A 21,240-nucleotide genomic window follows, 5' to 3' on the forward strand; every position below is an offset into this window, starting at 1 on the left:
TTCTCGCATTCGACACCACCGCGAGACAATTCGCAAACAAACAAGCAAACACGCATCATCTGCCAAAGCAGGTATGTGTAATAATTCAGTCTGGTAATAAACAGAAGAAAGGGGGGCCTTTCAAAGGAAGTTATATCGCTATAATCAAGAAGCCTCTTAAAGGACAACCCAGCGCCGACACAATGGTTGCCTCTGAAGGCACACTGTTCACAGCTAGATATCAGACCACAAGCTGAATTTGCTGGCAGAAAAGATTTGAGAAAAAAAAAAAAAAACATCCCCTGTTCTTGCTCAAGCTTGTTTTTAATAGCCTTTTTCCTGCGACAGAGGAGGAACTTGCAAATTTAATACAAATTTAATACTCTTTATCTGTCTGGCTTCTGGATGTTTCTCAGCACTAATAAGAATCTAATGCAAATCAAAAAAGCTGGGTACGTTGTGCAACAGGGGTTACGCTCTATGAAATTAAACCTAATCATGGTGGCCACCTGGGATAAGGACAGAGGACCAAAACAAGTGTTGTACTATCTTAAAGGACTTGTCAATCAATAATCAGCTTCAGATAAACAGTAAATCTCATCAAGTTCCCATGTGCCGACCATGGGTAACCTCCAGATATCAAAATACCAGTAGGTTTGTTCGACGAAGGATAAGACTAGAAAAGAATTTCAGTGGCTTCCCCACCGCTGAGAACAACTTCAGTGTCCAAGGCCTGGCTTTTTCTATTCAGAAGTGAAAATAAACAATGAAAACAAAACCCCCAAAGCTCTGAGCCCATTATGCATTAGCCAAGTGACTTACAGAACTGTATTTCTTCGAGCTGGGGACCCGTTAACTCCACCCACACTCACTTTAAAAGGGTTTATTAGGGCGCCGGCTTACGCCTCTGTAAATCCAGGAGAGGAAATGGCCTCCAGGACCGTGTGTCAGCAAACACAACTAGAAGGCATTAAACTCTACAGAATCGTCTACAGAGAAACAGGCAGTGAATCGGGCTTAAACCCTCAGAAGCCGAGGGTAACTCCATGATGCTGTGTGCTGCTTTGACATGATGCCCTCGTATTCACAAACAGATTTGAATCGGCTGTCTGAAAGCAAGAGAACAGTATCTGACGATGGTGATGAAACACGTTACATAACGTTTCGTGTTTATTTTGCCTGAATATACCTAGAAATATATAAATCTATATACACAGGTCTATATATAAACATCTTTTCAAAATTCTCATAAGATGAAACACTATTTCTGGTAAAAAAAAATAGTTTCCCTTCAACCTGAACCAAACTAAATATTGATGCATACTGAAAATAGATAGGAATTATTATTATACAGTATTTGTCTACCTTCATATTCAATGACCATATGATCTGATTATGCTATTGTATGCACAAGACCTACATATTGACACGCATGGTGGCGTGTTGATATTAAAATAATCAACAACAATGTGTTATTAATAAATACAATCATCTTGAAAACCAATTGCAGAATGTCTTGAAACGATTGATTCCTCTATTACCTTTAAGAAGAAGATCGTTCAACCTTTTATAATTTTTTTTTTAAAGAGTACTTTATTAATCCCAAAGGGAAATTGTAATTTTCGCATTGCTTGTCAGGAAGTTGGGGTCAAAGCACAGGGTCAGTCATGGTACGACCCCCCTGAAGCAGATATGGTTGAGTGTCTTGCACAAGGGCCGAACAGTGGCAGCTTGGTAGTGCTGGGGCTTGAACCCATACCATTATGATTAGTAACCTTATCTACAGAACCAAGAAATATAATATAAAAATAATTTCAATAACGGAGTGCCATGATTTATGTTACAACTCCACCTGAATCATTAAATGTTTAATCCTATATAAATATATATTTATATTTACTCTTTAATGCTGTGGACCACCCGTGAGACAACTTCGATCCGGCTATAAAGTAAGACAAAGGGTTGCTTCACCGCCAGCGTTTCATTTCTCCCAAAATAATGCAGTCGCACTGGAGACTTTTTTCAAAAACTAAAATTTCACAAAGTCTCCATGCAGAAAACTTCATCGCATTATTCATGACTGAAAGCAAACTGTTGTTTATCAGTCTGGGAGCAGAAATGTCCCTCTGAACAAGATGTTCCTACAGAAATGGATTTGAATATGCAAATGATTTTTATTACTACAAAAATTAATCAACACCTTGAGAATCAATGGTTCATGAATCCTGAGGTAGGAGTAAACGGAATCGCCGCATTGACTTATTCCGGGACAGATTTTTTTTGCATGAAGCTTGGATGAAATTAAGGAACGCTATATGTTAAATGACTAGATTACTCTGGAACCCTTTGAGGTGGTGGTGATAATATTTTACCGATTGCTAAAATAACATTGCGCCTTTGTTTACCACCACAGGAATAAAAACGTGGAAGAAAGAAAGAGAATGGAACGAAAAAGGAAACGACGTTGTACCCAACAGCTCTGGGTCTAATTTGTGAATTCATGCTGGTGTTTTTTTCTTCTCAATTCACAGTAGTAAATTATTTTAGTGATAACTCTTTTTCCCCCCTTATGATTTATGTTATGGGTTGCCCAATAAACGTGTTACTTTCACTCCAACATCCTCAGCCGAATTAATAGTAATTCTACAGATATGTACTACAAACATTCACCAAATACGTTTTTAATAATCTCACAAATAAATGTCATTTATAGTTTTTCCCTGGCATACATAAAGATATACAGTACGCCATGGGGTGGACGGCTTGATCAGATTGCACTGTTACAGAAAATAAAAGGATATAAATGAAAAGGTGAAGTGAGGTGATGATGATAACGATATTTGACCGAATGCCACGATAATATCGCGCCTTTGATAACCGCCACGGAATAAAAACTCGGAAGGAAGGAAGCGAAGAAGAGAACGAAGAAGCAACGAAAGTGCACCTAACACCTCTGGGTCTATGCAAAAAAATAATAATTTGTGAACTCCTGCTTGTGTTTTTTTTTCCCCCTTCTTCTCTCTTCACTGCAGTTGTTTACAGCTTTCCAGCAGCCATGCAAAGCACTGCAGCAGGAAGAGGGACATGGTAAATAATGTTAAAGGGGGGTAAATAAGGTACAACCTGGTGTTTAGAAGGAAAATATGATAATATGATAAAACATTTAATTGGACATCGTTAAATGGGATTAGGAGTCTTGGAGTTGAAATGATAGGCTACAATATGGGAGTGTTGATATGATGTGAAGGAAAAGCAATTCATTCAGTGTGGTTGCTGTTGATGCTATTGTGAAGTTTTTTGGGTTTTTTTGACGGAGGGGAGAAAAATAAATTACCAGCACGAGCTGCACGTCCTCGCGCGCGCGCGAGCGCACACAACCCTTTAACATGGATATAAAATAAAAAAGGGGGGGGGGGGGGTGTGACCGGGTTCATACAGAAGCCGTGAGCTTTCTATTTATAACCTGTGGGCTTCTTGTTTCATTTGTCGACAGCGTAGCGGGATAAGGAAGGAGTTTAAAATGTAAGTAAGTGGAAATGTTCTTTTACAGGTTGAGAGAGAGAGAGAGAGAGAGAGAGAGAGAGAGAGAGAGAGAGAGAGATACGCAGCTAGCTGTTCAATTCACTGGCCTAAAGCCCCTCAGGATGCCTTTCTACCACAAATTCTGTGTCATTCATTTGAACAATGGACAAATACACAATTCTGCATATAGAAATATATATATATATATAATACGTATATAAATACATAACATGCTACTCACCTTGTTTTTGAAGGCAGGAAAGCGAGTTTTATCAGTCCGTGAGTGCAAATCTGGATGCCTTCCTTGGCTATACTGGCTACTTTCAGGTTGTGCTCTAAAATGTGCAGTTCCATCTTTTGCGTCTTCTCATTTGGGGCTAAAAAACACCAGGATGAACGGCTATTTGACTCGTGTAAGCATGTGTGTAGGTAATTTAAAAAAAATAGGAGAGAGAAAGCAGAAAACAATAAATAAATAAATAAGTGAAAGCCAAACGGACCGGGTTTTTTAATAAGAACCTTCAAACGGAGCGGAAAAAAGGAGGCTAGAGAGAGAGAGAGAGAGAGAGAGGGGGAAAACCAGGGAAAAGTTGTGCAAGAGGAAAGAAGAGAAAGAGAGCGAGAAAGGGAGAGAAGCAAAGGGTGAAATAAAAAAAAAATACAGCAAAGCACAACGAGGTTAAAATAAAACGGGAAAAGGGAGAAAAGAGAGGACTGTCTGCCTCCCCCCGTGTTTCCACTCCGGCGGGGATTGGAACAGTCCGGCAGCTGGCTACACTGAGACAAACAACCTGTCAGTCAAACGCGAGGGGGCGTGACTATGAACCGGCGAGTTGCATGAGGGGAATCGTAGTTCAGGCATTTTTATAAATATATATAATAAAATATATAATTTTACTCACGAATAAACTCAAAAATCAACAAATTCTACACTCAAATAATTCGCTGACCCGTTTTTTAAATCAACCTCGACCTACGGCAGCATCAGTGAAATCAGTCATGGGTTAAATACACTAGATGACACCAGGCCACGCCCATTTCGAGCCCCTGTTTTGTTTGAATCAAACATGGCATGTTGTGGCACGTCTTTTCCTGTCATCAAGTTTTTATTTTAGTAATTAAAAAAATAAACATTTTTTTTCTTATGATTTATGCTATTGATTTCCCAATTAATGTGCTACTTTCACTCCAACATCCTCAGCTGACGTTAACTTACAATAGTAATTTTACAGATATAATACAAACATTCACCCAATTCATTGTTAAGAATCTCAGACAAATAAATGTCAAATTGTATATATTTTTTCTTGACATACATACAGATATACAGTACGGCATGGGACGATCATCAGATCGTGCTGCTACAGAAAATAAACATGGAAAGGTGAAGAAATAGAATATAACCATGAAATACAATAAATATATAGTTGCAAATCATAGAAATTTATTTACATTTGTATATGTGCAGACACTTTTGAGCACAGCAGTTGAGGGGTAAGGGCCTTGCTCAAGGGCCCATCAGTGACACTTTGGTGGTGATGGGATTCAAACTGAAGACATTCTGAACTTCTTAACCAAAGTTTAATCCTAATTCTAAAAAGCATCAATGCTTCCTGAAATGGCTAATAAATCTGTCAGCATATGATTACGGTCAGGATAACTTAGTAAGAATTTCCACAAATATCCTTTAACAACAAACATGTATTTATATATTTTTAATCAATTATTATTTTTAGAACATGGCTTAACCCAGTCAACAAGACCTGTAATGCATGCATATATATATATATATATATATATATATATATATATATATATATATATATATATATACACTTACAAAAGGAGAATTTAATGACTGGGCTAACCCCGATGCTGTTTTTTTTTTTCTTCAGCACTGATTGAATTACAAACATTGTATTTATTGTTGACTCACACAGGTGTGAATTGTCCTTTTCATAACTTCTTGAATAGTCTCCACCTACAAAGCCCCTCCCACCTCTCAGAGCTTGATATCTTTTTGTCCACTTTCCTCCCTATGAGCTTCAGAACCTTCTTGCATAATGATTTGGCTTTCTGATGACACAATGTGTTTTTCATGGCAAGATATTATCTTGAAGGTTTGACGTTTTTTGTGAGACAGTGAGCAGTACGTAAATAAGATAATCATGCAGAGAGGTTTTTTGGTTGACTTTTAAGGAGGTTAAAACAAACAAGACAAAAATACAGATTCCTCAGGCAAAAGTAGATTTATGAACCAGCATTTCTAGCTTATTTACATTTTTCAGGTTGGGTACCCTTGCAGATTGCTTACATAGTTTCTACACTACTTTAACCTACTTAAAAAAATCTGTAATATAATTCAAAATAAAGTTTTCCCTCCAAAATAATTATCCTTTGGGTATGCAGGATACAAATCCTTTTTGCCTTAATCGTTGCTGTACACAAATCATACACAAACAAGGCACAATAATGGCCAACTGATTGGCAGAAGTGAGGACCCCCCTCTACAGTCTTCTGGCCATCATGTCACTGGGTTAAAAAGGTAGGCATCAGTTTAATAATTCACAAGTCATGTCAGGCAGGTAATCAGTTTTTTTGTCTCACAGGGTCATAAACACAGGCCTTTATTGTGTGTAGCAGTGATAAGATCCTGGGGACAATTTGATCTCCCAAACAAGCTCAATCATGCATTGGGCCGGTTCAAAGGACAAGCTATTCGTTTAGCTTGAGACGGCATCACAGTATCAGCTGATGGGATTTCCAGGTCTTCGTGTTCACAGAGGCTGCGTAATAAGCAGCAAGGAGCTGATGCTATTTAGGGTCATGTGCTTGGAATGTTGTACCTGGAAAAAGTTAACAGTTAACTCGAATTTATTTAGAGACCAGAAATAGATTAGAGTGGGGGGCTTAGTACTCAGTACTTTTTAAAGAACAGAAATTAACGTGGAAGTTTCAGCAACGTGTTTTATTACTGGTGAATATTGAGCAATGCCCGTATATCTTATCCAATAACCTAGTTAACTGAAAGCATCACTAGTCTAGTACACAATATAATTCAAAAACTCTTAACTGCAATGCTTCAAAAACCAGACTGCGATGGGATTCAGACACGTTCCTGGCAGCTAAATGCCAGTTCCTTCAACAAATGAGCATAAAGCTCGATGGTTACATCCACATTTCATGAACGTGTTGCCAGAGCCAGCCCAAACACGAATCAGCAGACTATAAAACAAGACCTTTCACCAAACCCGAGCACGAAAACAAGAGCCAAGGGCAACCCTTCATTAGTATTTGTGAGAAAATCCCAAAACATCACGTTCCTTATTCAGTAAATTAAACCACTTTAATTCTTATGGTCAGTTGTCCAACTGTCATTAGGTTACAATTCTAACTGATAATTACTAGTTCAAGTATAAGGACATGCACATTCTCCTGACAACATTTTTGGCAACTCAGCATATTTATAAATATAAATTAGCAAAAATTCAAGAAAGAAATCATGGTATAAACTGGGACTCAAGTCAGTCACAGGCGGTTGAAACCCTATATATTTTAAAAAGGAAAAATAGGTATGAACTAACACTTAGCCAAACAAGCGTTCATGCCCCTGTTGCATTCATGCCATGAACTACATTTTTAAATCAGTAAACAATTAAAATGTCAGCTTATCACAGCATGTTTTATTTCTAAAAATGAAACCACCATCACAAAACAGCTGATACTGGTCAGGGCGGTATTCCCAGAGCAGGTTGCAAAAAAATAAATTACTGTGTAAAGGGAAAAAAACAAAAAAAACCACCACAAGACAATAGAAAACTGCACCGTTTTATAGCAAAGGACTTTTTAATTGGAGAGGAAGTTAGGACATTAAACACACAAAAACAAAGGAGTTGGAAATCAAATCTTCACAAAAGCCTAATCATTTCACACTTTTATTAGAAACAAACATACACTACAGCAAACTTTTGTTCATCAGCTTAGACTCCAGTTAATCTGAGAAACAAAAACAAAAAACACTAAGTCAATATAAATGGGACAAAGCACTATTTCAGTAAATCAGAATTAAAATGTTGCCATTTGGACAGCAGGTACCTGAACCACCCTATAAACACCTGCATGGTATTTCTCAGGGCACTGATGTGGGATCACAGCGTTATGGATCACCAATGGCATTACGAGGCTGACCCCCTTTGAAAAGTGATGTGTGTAATGCTGAAAGTCTGTCATTTCGGAGAATCCCACAGCCGTAACTGGATATGGAGAAAGGGGGGGGGTGGGGATAAATTTTTTTTTTTGATAGAAAAATACTAATTTAATAAAAATTAACAGTGGCACAATTTCAACATGTTCCCAGTGAATCACACCAGGTATCCTGAAGTGAGACACTGGGATGGTGTATGATTTCCGGTCATGTCCACAGCAGGTCGAGAACTTCACCTCCCGAGAGCTTTGGTATATGACCAAATAATAAATAAGACTGGTATTTATTTATATATATAAAAAAAAATAAAATAAAAAAAAATAAAAAAAAAAAAAAAGGTAGTCACCTTGCTTGGCACCATTCCCAGCTCTGATGTTGAGCATTTAGTCCATTAAGGACAGACCTGCAAGCCAAAAACACAAAAAGATCAACCCAACAAATGCCTTTGCACAGTAACTAGTGCAGGATGAGGCTTGTGGCTAAATTCTGACAGCATACCACAAAGTGGCCATGTTAATGTGCTGACTAAACCCTGACGGCAGAGACACATGAAATACACCAGCCACAAAAATAATGACAGGAAAACAAAGGGAACTTTTATAATCAAGTTCACAAAAAGTAGTATTCATTTCAGTAGAATGCCAAAATGTCACCATACAACTGTGCTAGAGGTCTGGGTGGAAAACAGCAGTGCAATAGTTTCAGTTGTAACAACTCTATTGTTTGGGGTTTTAATGTTCAGTCAAAGAGCAACATTTATTTTAAATGACGAGTTTTAAGGACAACCCCTTAACCCCCCCCCCCAAAAAAAAAAAACCCCACCCAAAGAAATTGCTTCACACTGACAGCCAAATCAAAACTTAAATATACATAGACATGTTAAGTCAGAATGCTCACTGGGCAAAATAAGACTGAAATGAAACTATATTGGCCTGTTAACTGAGTCATGATGACGTGCATCTACGTGGGTTTGCCAATTTTTTTTAACAATGGAAAGCATAAATGTGATGCAAAAACAATGTCCTCTAGCTTTGAAATCCCTCATAAGTCAATACTTACAGCTATTTTAACTCAGTGTGCCTTGTGTACTTAAGTGACAGTGAGTGTGCGAAAGCAACATGGAATGAGTGAGGGCTTTGTCATTCCTAAGGGGCAGAAACAGTTTAAACATGTGATCAAATGAAAGATAATTACAGATAAATTAGATAATTTGTGTCTCAGTACCACCCAGGACCCAACATGCAAAAGTTGTGAGGTCCATGATGGAAGGTATTGGAGTTACTCTTGCACTGCCATTTGAACAGTCCAGTCAGATATACAACTGGATGCAGATACCACACAGTGCTAGAAAGAAACTACCCCCAGTTCAGAAATTTAAGCGCAACACTTACCAGGAGTTGGGAGAAGAGCGCCATCATGTGGACACCAAGGCTGCAACAAGAATACACAATTAAAACTTTCTTGAACCTTCAATTTAATATTTACAGGACCAAAAGATAAGGTATCCAAGTTGAAAGCTTAATATATGCACCAAATCATTACGTAACCACATGTTTCAAGTAAAAAAAGAAAGAAAGAATAAAGTCAATATTGATTTGTGCATTTACAATGTAAAGGTTTGTCCTGCAGCGTTTTTGCCCACAGAGTTAATGACAGTAACACCATGAGTAAAGCTATACTACAGAGTTCATCTTTGAGGCATTTCCAACGACACGGCTCTACTGTGAGGGGCCAGTCGGGATAGACCTCAGGAATGCATTAAAACAAAAGGGGAGGAGGGAAAAGAACAAAAAAAAAAAACCCTACCATCAGGAAATCAGCCTTTCAAGTCATACACTTCATGTCTTCATAAAAAGGACAGGCCTGTGGGAAAAAAATAAGTTTGTTTTTCCTTTCTTCAACATCTATTAAAGGGTGGTCTTTTCTTCAACTAAAATAGACAAGACGTTCAGAGAGGCTGATTTCTTTCATGGGCATAAGAGCAGTTGAACATTAAAACGCCAATCATCACTACAAAGTCTATGGAGTGGTGATGCATCATATTCATAAGCACTTGAAGCAGATTTGACCTTACCTTTAATCAGGATGCTTATCCAAAATCTGAAAGAATAATCAAAAGGTAAGAATGTATCCAGGGTTTAAAAAAGGGGAAAAATGTCCATTCTCATAAGTAGCACTGACATGATTTAAGCACAGCAGTGAGTTGCAAGAGAACAGAATTGTACTCTTTGCACTGTCCTAGTTCCTAAGCCCACCTTCACTAAGCCGTGACTAGGACTGTGCATGAAAATAAGTCTATTTGCAATCATTACCTTGAAGCACTAGTGATCCAGTCCAGCGTGCACATCCGGCCAGCCTGTGGAGAAAAAGAAGGGAGCACGTGTGAACACATGCACAATGCATATGATAATGTTGGGTAGCGCTTCAGATATCCCAGGCCTCATTGTCACCTCAACAATCAAAGATGCAGAGATGAAAGCAAACCTGGACATAATATCGCCATGAAACCTGTGGAAGTGACCCATGACAGAGGAGAAGTTCCGCTTTATTCCAGATTTAACATGGCTTTCAAAGAGAAAAGAACGGCTGCAGTGCACGAGCTCGAGTGCACGTGGAGGCAACATGGCGCCACTTGACTAGACTGGCTAAACAGTTAGCATTCACCCGAGACGCTCTAAACCGCTCCAAGGTGTTCATAAACAAATAAAACAAATATAAAAAGATTTGAACATGCATCTCGAGCCACTTAATTCCTACTCCACGTTATTAGGGTCGAGCGCGTGGATTTTATACATCACAAAAATAACTATTGCTATAATCGCTAAAGAAGAAAGGGTATGTGAGTTAAATAGAGATTACAGCTTCATAATAAAGCGCATAAAACAATTAAACATGAACATTTACCGAAGTAATGGCGCCGTGTTCATCACAGAGGAGCACATCGACCAGCTAACCGCAAAAAAAGAGACCGGTAGATGTTCAGTCTGTAGAGTTATACAGTTCACAGTCCCTACCTCTATACAGAGAAACCCCGCCCATATATTAGATTCTAGATTCGTGATTGGCTAGTGTTTTAAACTCGTCTACATGACACCGATAGTATCCAATAGGAGGCTGCTTTATGAGCACGTGCTACAATGGACTGGGCTGGATTTATTGGACAACTTTACGGCAGGAATTTACGACAGGTTCAACCAAGATAGCTTATAAAGATTTAGATATAGGATGATTGTGTTTTTAAATTTTTTAAATTTCAATTTATTATTGCTTAAATAAATACTACTATAAAATAATAACAATTGAACACACACACACACACACACACACACACACACACACACACACACACACACATATATATATATATATATATATATATATATATATATATATATATATATATATATATATATATATATATATATATATATATATATAGCTTGATGCATAATGAATGATACGATACATTAAATATACATAATAAGCAGGTACAGGTGCGATACGATTCTCCACAATAGGATGCAGCAGTGTGATCCGAGTTCAATTCAATTCAACACGATACGATTCAGTGCAAAACAATGCAATGAAAAATAAGTTTGCTATACAATTCAATATGGTACAGATAGTTAAGCTTTATGTTTTTGGTTCAGACAGCAAATCATAAATATATTTAAGTGCCTGCTGAATTCTAAGGCATGGCCCTTTCACAAACGTTTTTTTCCTGTTCTGTATCCAGGAAGATGCAGCTCTACCTCAGCAGTAGTGCTGAGAGAACGAGCTTGAAAACATTTTAGCGAAGAGAAATCAATCTACATATAAAATATAGGTCACACATTATTGTTCACTTTCTAGATAATAAGTTCACTTTCTAGATAATAAAAATATAACACATCCACTAATAATTATATATAAATAAATCACTTTTTACTGATGCACATATGTTAAAAAACGATCGCGATACAAATGCCAACTTGTATCCGATGCACACTTTTTAATATCGGTGTATCACATTGCTAACTTCCATGCCAATGCACTGATGTGAATCGATTAATCTTACCTTCCCGAAAATTCTAATATAATATATACGTAAAAAAATAAAAAATCTAAATCAAATAAATAAATAAATACACATGTTTCTCTGAGAACAGATGTGCGATGCCAATCACGTGACTCGTGATTAATTGCAACTTAATTGCACATTTTTATCTGTTCTAAATGTACCTTAAATGATTACTTTTCAAGTTTTGAATACTCTAATCAACATAGACAAATATGGATACTTTAAGCAAATGTATGTTTATTATTAGTGAAACCAAACTAAACGTAGAGCATGAAGATTGAATATTCTTGTTAATGTTTTAAAGTAATTATGGTGTTTAAAATTACATAAATCATCAGGACAACAAACTAAACTGTTGCTATGTTTCCACACGGGCAGTTTTAATTGCCGGATGTGTGCATCACGGCGGATTCTGGTGCTCGATTTTAGACTTCAGTAAATCAAATAAGTAAAACATCAGTAAAACAAATCTTTAGTGATTAAAAATAATTTTTTTAGTGTTTATTATTATTTTATATCTGAGTAAAGTAAGGACATTGTGAATAAATGTGTGTCGCGTTAAAGGTTTTAATTTTGCCTCCTTTATATTTATTTATATTTGTAATTAAAATGGTCAAACAGAAATGCATGCTGCACTGTTAAAAAAAGATTTGTATTGAGACACATCCATGTATCCACATAACCCTGTTCACACCTTCTCTGAAGACATGTGATTGATTATCTGGGAGGAAAGTGAATATCAGATCTGAATACATTTGAAAGAATACGTGGTTATAGCCTGTGGGTCTGTACTATTCTATTGTCTCAGCGTGTTATGTCAAGTGGATACCATTAGAGGACCAGTAAAAATCCTTTGGCAACTAGATCACATGTTGGTATCTACTGGACACCAATAGGGACCATAAGCATCCCAGTTCCAATATGTATCGACAATGATTTCTTTGGTTTGGTGATAATGATTTAATGATGCTGGCAATCACTGTAGATTATAGAAACATTTTTATTTTAATGGTTAACAGCAGCTGGCTTGTAACAGGTATTTGTATTGTGAAACATTAGTTACATTAGATAACTGTGTTTTTTTTTTCGGCAGAGCATGGTGGAATGGGTTTTGCTTTCAAGTACAGCAAGGTAAACAAGCAGAAAGGGAAAATTTGTAGTTAGTACATTTTGATTATAATTTACATCACCAAAGTGTTTGGCTTCCTCACCTTTAACGCAGGCTTCCTCCAATACTGCTCTCCAACCATGTTTAATGCGACTGTAATTCTGCTATCCAGCTCTGGCTTAGAAAGTGGAAGTGCATGCTGTATACAAATAGTAAATTTTTCCAATCAAATCAAACCATCAATCAACAAATGTTGTTTTTCCCTATTTCAGTGACCTGTATTGAATCTGATATATACAAATTACTTATTATTTTGGTCTCTTTGAAGAATAGTGAATTTACTACTTAATGTGGAGGCTGAGATCAACTTCAGGTATCCTGCACCATGGTCACCAGGTCACCATTACCATATTCATATTTATTTATTAACACTTGTTGAATGTATACATATGATTACTCAGGATATACATTATATGAATAACAGTATTGGGACACCTGACATTTCCAGCCATATGTGGTTCTTCCCCAAACTGTTACCACAAAGTTGGAGGCACATTATTTTATAGGATGTCCTTTTATTTTACTTTCAGTGGGAGAGCAAAACCTGTTTCAGCATGCCAGTGCTCCTGTGCACAGAAAAGCTACATGAAGTGGTTTGGAATGGAAGATCTTGCTCTTTAACCCTATTGTAAAGTCAAGTCAAGTCAAGTTTATTTCTATAGCGCTTTTCACAACGGACATTGTCTCAAAGCAGCTTTACAGAATTTAACAGTTGAGGTGAACGATGTGTATTGATCCCTGATAAGCAGCTGTTATGAGGAAGAAACCTTGAGAGGAACCAGACTGAAAAGGGGAACCCATCCTCATTTGGGTGATATCAAGAGTGTGATTATAGTTTTTAAACAGTACAGAACACTGGAGAGTGAGAACTAACATGAGCACTGGAATGTAAGATTATAAGTAATGTCCTTTCTACAGTCTTATACAGTCATCTGGGATTATGGAACCAGGAGCTACTGAGCAACTCATAAAATAGCTCAACATTTGAGATCATCATAAATCCAACACCAGCTTCTCCATGCCAGAGCTTTAAAACACTCAAGGAGGTCCAATGTCCAAACTCCACATGAAGTGGGATTCAAATGGTGTTGGTACGTCTCTGGATGGTTCGGGATGTTTGCGGGGTCGACATCTAATTCTTATATACAGTGAAAGTATAAGGAAAGTATTCAGACCCCCTTAAATTTTTCACTCTTTGTTATATTGCAGCCATTTGCTAAAATCATTTAGGTTCATTCTTCTTCCTCATGAATGTACACATAGCACCCCATACTGACAGAAAAACACAGAATTGTTGACATTGTTGCAGATTTATTAAAAAAGAAAAACTGAAATATCACATGGTCCTAAGTATTCAGACCCTTTGCTCAGTATTTAGTAGAAGCCCCCTTTTGATCTAATACAGCCAGGAGTCTTTTTGGGAAATATGCAACAAGTCTTCCACACCTGGATTTGGGGATCCTCTGCCATTCCTCCTTGCAGGTCCTCTCCAGTTCTGTCAGGTTGGATGGTAAACGTTGGTGGACAGCCATTTTTAGGTCTCTCCAGAGATGCTCAATTGGGTTTAAGTCAGGGCTCTGGCTGGGCCATTCAAGAACAGTCACGGAGTTGTTGTGAAGCCACTCCTTCGTTATTTTAGCTGTGTGCTTAGGGTCATTGTCTTGTTGGAAGGTAAACCTTCGGCCCAGTCTGAGGTCCAGAGCACTCTGGAGAAGGATTTTGTCCAGGATATCCCTGTACTTGGCCGCATTCATCTTTCCCTCGATTGCAACCAGTCGTCCTGTCCCTGCAGCTGAAAAACACCCCCACAGCATGATGCTGCCACCACCATGCTTCACTGTTGGGACTGTATTGGACAGATGATGAGCAGTGCCTGGTTTTCTCCACACATACCGCTTAGAATTAAGGCCAAAAAGTTCTATTTTGGTCTCATCAGACCAGAGAATCTTATTTCTCACCATCTTGGAGTCCTTCAGGTGTTTTTTAGCAAACTCCATGCGGGCTTTAATGTGTCTTACACTGAGGAGAGGCTTCCGTCGGGCCACTCTGCCATAAAACCCCGACTGGTGGAGGGCTGCAGTGATGGTTGACTTTCTAAAACTTTCTCCCATCTCCTGACTGCGTCTCTGGAGCTCAGCCACAGTGATCTTTGGGTTCTTCTTTACCTCTCTCACCAAGGCTCTTCTCCCCCGATAGCTCAGTTTGGCCGGACGGCCAGCTCTAGGAAGGGTTCTGGTCGTCCCAAACGTCTTCCATTTGAGGATTATGGAGGCCACTGTGCTCTTAGGAACCTTAAGTGCAGCAGAAATCTTTTTGTAACCTTGGCCAGATCTGTGCCTTGCCACAATTCTGTCTCTGAGCTCTTCAGGCAGTTCCTTTGACCTCATGATTCTCATTTGCTCTGACATGCATTGTGATCTGGAAGGTCTTATATAGACAGGTGTGTGGCTTTCGTAATCAAGTCCGAACAGTATAATCAAACACAGCTGGACTCAAATGAAGGTGTAGAACCATCTCAAGGATGATCAGAAGAAATGGAAAGCACCTGAGTTAAATATGAGTGTCACAGCAAAGGGTCTGAATACTTAGGACCATGTGATATTTAAGTTTTTCTTTTTTAATAAATCTGCAACAATGTCAACAATTCTGTGTTTTTTTCTGTGAATATGGGGAGCTGTGTGTACATTCATGAGGAAGAAGAATTAACTTAAATGATTTTAGCAAATGGCTGCAATATAACAAAGAGTGAAAAATTTAAGGGGGTCTGAATACTTTCCGTACCCACTGTATATATATATACAGTGGGTACGGAAAGTATTCACTGTATATATATATACAGTGGGTACGGAAAGTATATATATATATATATATATATATATATATATATATATATATATATATATATATATATATATATATATATATATATATATATATATATAACGCACAGTCTTTTACCAGAGTAAAAAAGAAACACAAGATATAATACTCAAACATTTATTTACTTTAAAACAGACATATAAGAAATGTCACATTCTGGTTTTTGGTGTTTGTGTGTGTATGTCTGTGTGTGTGACTTTTTTGGAACCAGTGCAAATTTGAATCCTATGAAGTGAAGCATGTAATAGTCTAAATGTATGTATGTATTTATATATATATTATATATATATATATATATATATATATATATATATATATATATATATATATATATATATATATATATATATATATATATATATATATATTTAGATGTTAGATGTTTTATGAAATGTATCAAAAAACAAACAAAACGTCCTGCTAACCCTCTTTTCCCTTTTAGTTGAATGTGTTGCGTCAGTGTTTTGTAGAAACCAGAACATGTAGATTCATGCCACTTGAAACCCAGGACCCCAGCCACACACACATATACTCACACACACAAACCCATGCCCCACACACACCCACATAGTGTCTCACTGAGCGATAATATTACGACTGGTTACAATATTCCGGCGTGGATGAGGAATAGAAATATGCTGAATGTTATTATATAGTTTCTATAGTAAAAGCTAATATCCGTCTAGGAATCATTGTAAAGTGAGCGGTGCAAAAATAAAAATAAAAAATACAATGTTAGAAAAGAAAAGGCACAAAAATTCTGCCATTCGGTGCAAGTAGTGATGGTGAGTGGAGTATTAACGTATACATTTCGATCAGAGAACCACGAGAAATGCAAAGAATCGCCTGAGATTGGAAAAACACAAAGAAAGGAAACAGAACGTTACATGCGATCACGTTTCTGCTAGACGGAGCGATGGGACAGTGTTGAAAGGGTACAAAAAAACGTCCAAGAAGAAAACACGGACATTCCATAATCGTTTTTCCTTTTATATATATGTATATATATATATATATATATATATATATATATATATATATATATATATATATATATATATATATATATATATATATATATATATATATCAACGACGAGTTCTCTTTTACAGAAGAGTATCAAACATTAAGCAAAGTCCATCAAAGAGCGTTAAGCAAAGTCAGTTTTGTGAACTCAGTTTGCATGCATTTTTTTTATTTCTTTCTTTTCTTAAAGTCATTCATTTCATTTTTTTTAGCGCCATTTAGCTTTCGAGTACAAAGGCAACAAGATTACAAAAGATCTCACAAGTCTGGCTGCTTTTGATAAGAGTCCCAGTGATAGGAGATTCGTCGACCTCCGTTTTACACGCACGTGGCCATATTGAGATATCGAACATTCCTAGAGCTATAAGATTACTCTGAAAAATGGACGTCTACGTCATTAAAATGTACTACACGAAAAAAATAGTAATACTAGCCTTGGAAAAAATAAATACGTTTTCAAATCCTAGTCAGAACAACTAATAAAACCACTGGATATGCATGCTAAATATATTACGGTCTTGTTTTTGTGCCAGAAAGATCTCTTTAATTGAGGAAGAAATTATATTAAAAAGAAATCGTTTTTTCTTACATTCAAGATTCGTTTACTATCCAAACAAACAGGAAAAAATCAACGAATCAACCGAAATGATTTCTAGCACACTCGTCTCAATTCACATGGAGCTGAACAACATCGACGACCAACGTTACTGTACATTACCAAAATGAAGAAAGGATGGTCCGAAACTACAATTTCTTACCTGGCGTAGAATTTCTACTCTCGGGCATTTTCGTTTTTTTGTTTGTTTGTTTTAAATGTGTAAACAGGATAGACGTTGGTCCATTGCTTTTTTTCAGCATCACATTCTCAATCGCGTGGCTGAATAAAACACATTCATCGATCTGCACTGATGCTGGGTGCTTACACGAGTAATAAAAACGAAATAAAATCTATAAGAGAATAAAATGAAATAAAAAAAGTCCCTTTTTAATAGTAATACTATCGTATATTAAATCTAGCATCTTTTTTCCCCCTTTACCATGAATGTTCGGGATCCTAGGTGTAAACAATCGCTTTTTCTTTTTCCGAAATCTTTTAAAGAATTAACCCCTGATTCGAAGAGATCCGTACATCCGAACGTGTAAACGACATTCAGGGATACGTAACCACATTTTGAAAAAAGCGGAAAGAACAGCAAAAACGTTTTGTACATGATCCCCTGCTATTTGTGAAGCGAAAAAAAAAAACACCTCTTCATATCCACACAAGCTGGCCCAAGAAGCTCAAAAAGCCACATTGAACAATAAAGGTCAAAATCAGGGAGGAAGTACATACAGGAGTAGATTTGCAAGGAAAAAAAAAGAGGTCACTTTGGTACCCTTCTCTGGATTGAAGTGTTGGAGGTGACGGTCGAAAGCCGAGCATTACGTTCTCGCAGGAAAAAGGTGGAACAACATGCTTTCGAGTCTGGGTTTCAGTCGTTGAAACCTGACCCGGGGAGTTCATTAGTGAGTGTGTGCCAGCGCTCGATTTTCTTGTCCTTGTTTTTGAGACAGTCGAACCAGTGTTTCAGACGTTCGCCGTTGGCGTTGATGCCTAGAGACACTCCACCTAGAAAAACCAAAACAAACCAAAACAAAAAACCCTCAACACTTCAACAGTACTCTCACTGATGTTGATTAAAACAAATGTCAAGACACACAACTCATTCCACAAATGTACTTACCTATAAAATCATTGGATTTGCCAATATCATAATCCCAAACCGTCACCTCGAGGGTTTTCTTGCTCAGCTCTGTATATTTAATCTCATAGAAGAACTCCTGTGTAAACAAGGAGACACATTTTGAACACATCAGCCTGATATTCATAAAAAGTACACTATATAGACGAAAAGTTTGATTTCTTTAGCCATATGTGGTTCTTTCCCAAATGGTTAACAAAATTGTAAAGGATGTCTTTGCATGCTGTAGCTAGGACTTGAACTAGGAGACCCAGACTTGTTCCAGCATGGCAATGCCCTTGTGCACAAAGACAGCTCCATGACCATATGCTTAACATGGGTTGGAATGGAAGATCTTAAGCGACCTGTTTTAAAGCTCAATTCTACTGAACACCTTTGGGATGATCAGAATAGCCTTTAATTTTCACATATACATTAGAGCACAGTGAAATTTTTTCTTCGCAGCTTTCTTAGAAACTGGGGTCAGAGCGCAGGTGATATGGCACCCCTGGAGCACAGAGGGTTAAGGGCCTTGTTTAAGGGCCCAAGAGTGGCAGCTTGGCGATACTGGGGCTTGAACTCCCGACCTTCCAATCAGTAACCCAGCACCTTAACCACTGAGCTACCACTCCCTCACAGGAAGACTGACTGCACCCCAGGCCCCCTTACATCACCTACATCAGTACTTTACGTACACCCTTGTAGCTGAATGAGTACAAATCTCCAGAAGCACACTCCAAAATCTAGTCTAATCATCCTAGAAATGGGATTCCTGTGAAATGGGATTTTCAAAAAGCATATACCAATCTTATGTTCAGGTGTCCACAAACTAAAGTTTGTGATGCAGAAAGTGATCCATTGTGTACTACAGCAGTGTTTCATAATCATATTTTTGTCACATTCCCAACCCGAACTAGATACCACTATATTATATTTGGATTTCAGCCCATCTGTAGGTGAGATGGAACTGACCAAAGTGTACATATGTACTTTTCTCAAGAAAAATGTGTTTTGTATGTGTGTGTTGGTGTATTGGGGATTTGGTATATGATTGCCTTCTCACACACTCACTCACTCACTCACTCACTCACTCACTCACTCACTCACTCACTCACTCACTCACTCACATATTCTCATTTATTCATTTATTCCAGTCTTGCAAAAGGTTTTAAAAATAGCTCAAGTACCATATGGTGTGTGAAGATAAAGTTCTAGCTAGCTAGCTAGCTCACTGCATGGTTTCTGTATACAACTATACTAGCACATGTACTTCTAAACAAAGAAATCCAGACAGTGACTTATAACATGGTGGCAAAGAAGCATCCAAAGAGGCATCAAGAGAAAAAACAGCACTAAAAAAGGTACAGCTAGCTATGCACACAATGTTGGATAACAGTCAGAATCCCAAGATCCGATACCATCTGATACCATGCGATAATCACAAGTTAAAATAATTTATATTATTACAAATACTGTCCACTCAGGCACTCGCTGCACAGTAATACCAATTGAGGGAAAGCAAATGACAAAAAAGCATATTCAAATCTTATTCTAAGGTACTAGTTACGTTGGCCAGCACTACTGAGTGTGAATGCCCTGGGCAGATTAGATTGACATTGCAGCACATAGAGGCTGAAATATTCATGTTAGTTTGAACTCTTCAGTTCTTTTTTAGATTTTTCTATATCACACTCTTGATATCACCCAAATGAGGATGGATTCCCCTTTTGAGTCTGGTCCTTTTCAAGGTTTCTTCCTCATAACATCTAAGGGAGTTTTTCCTTGCTACAGTCGCCATGGCTGCTCATCAGGGATAAATACATGTTGCTCATCTTAACTCTTAAATCTTGTAAGGCTGCTTTGAGACAATGTCCATTGTAAAAAGAAATATTGCTATAGAAATAAACTTGACTTGACTTATTATGTTCTTTTATTGGAAATAATGGCAAATGTTCTGAAGCCTCTCAATAAAATTTTTTTAATGGAGAACTGAATTTTGGCCAAATTCGCCTCATAATATATAAATTACAATAAGCAGTTTTTAACATTATTTGATGTTCTATATACAATTTTTATGAGTCCTTCATCATTTTGAAAGTAGCTAGCTGTGAAAGTGGGATAATCGGTTTGTGTAACTGGAGGGTGGAGCCAAAATAATTGAGTGGTGGGAATCACACACACCTGTGAATAATTTTATAATGGAGTGTTGAGTTGCAGTGAGCAGATGTGGGAAAGAGAGAAGGTGCTGAATGTGCAGCGATTAGTGTGTGTGCTTGTTTGTGAGTTGTGTGCGTGTTTGTGTGCAAACATGCGTGCAATCTTTCCTCAAAGGAGAAAGGGATAATAGGGGAACATAACTTATTTCTGTTGTTTCTATTGATACTGTCACCTGCCTTCTGCCTTACTCTTCCCTAAACCAACAAGCTTTCCACACTAGCCTTCGATCCTGATGTACCATAGCAGAATTATGTGTGATTACGCTAACACATTTATTCAACACATACAACTTAGAGATTTTATAGTTTTGGCCTGCAGTAGCTAATCAGAAAGAAGTAACCAGTGGTGTGAAATGAAGAAGGACTTCAAGAACAGAGCACTGAAGATTCACCATACTTGGCGTGGCCCAAGATTTGAAGAAGTGTCCTCATAAGACTTTTTTCCAACATAATTCTGGAGGTGA

At 37.5% G+C, this 21,240-nt stretch overlaps 2 protein-coding genes and 1 long non-coding RNA gene across 6 annotated transcripts in view; all 3 read right to left on the reverse strand.

Moving 5' to 3' along the window:
- castor2 (cytosolic arginine sensor for mTORC1 subunit 2) overlaps nucleotides 1-4,571 on the reverse strand; it is a 16,431-nt gene extending 11,860 nt beyond the window's left edge. The window contains exon 1 of the mRNA XM_083530702.1: nucleotides 3,743-4,571. Within this exon, the coding sequence (XP_083386828.1) occupies nucleotides 3,743-3,855 (113 nt within the window). The 5' untranslated portion in view covers nucleotides 3,856-4,571. The remainder of the gene's footprint in view (nucleotides 1-3,742) is intronic.
- A 2,849-nt stretch (nucleotides 4,572-7,420) lies between these two features.
- On the reverse strand, nucleotides 7,421-10,741 carry LOC310720499. Its single transcript, XR_014531754.1, has 7 exons — nucleotides 10,610-10,741; nucleotides 10,018-10,061; nucleotides 9,780-9,805; nucleotides 9,512-9,568; nucleotides 8,765-9,136; nucleotides 8,052-8,108; nucleotides 7,421-7,724 (listed from the first exon to the last, which is right to left on the reverse strand). It is a non-coding gene; the product is annotated as an uncharacterized lncRNA (long non-coding RNA).
- Nucleotides 10,742-16,869: 6,128 nt separating this feature from the next.
- Nucleotides 16,870-21,240, reverse strand: part of doc2b (double C2-like domains, beta) — a 158,737-nt gene continuing 154,366 nt past the window's right edge. For all 4 annotated transcript variants that reach the window (XM_083530691.1, XM_083530693.1, XM_083530690.1 and 1 more), the window contains 2 exons: nucleotides 18,564-18,660; nucleotides 16,870-18,448 (listed from right to left, as the gene is read on the reverse strand). In XM_083530691.1, the coding sequence (XP_083386817.1) occupies nucleotides 18,312-18,448; nucleotides 18,564-18,660 (234 nt within the window). In that variant the 3' untranslated portion in view covers nucleotides 16,870-18,311. The remainder of the gene's footprint in view (nucleotides 18,449-18,563; nucleotides 18,661-21,240) is intronic.

The sequence above is a fragment of the Silurus aristotelis genome, assembly GCF_946808225.1.
Source record: "Silurus aristotelis genome assembly, chromosome: 26".
Classification (NCBI taxonomy): domain Eukaryota; kingdom Metazoa; phylum Chordata; class Actinopteri; order Siluriformes; family Siluridae; genus Silurus; species Silurus aristotelis.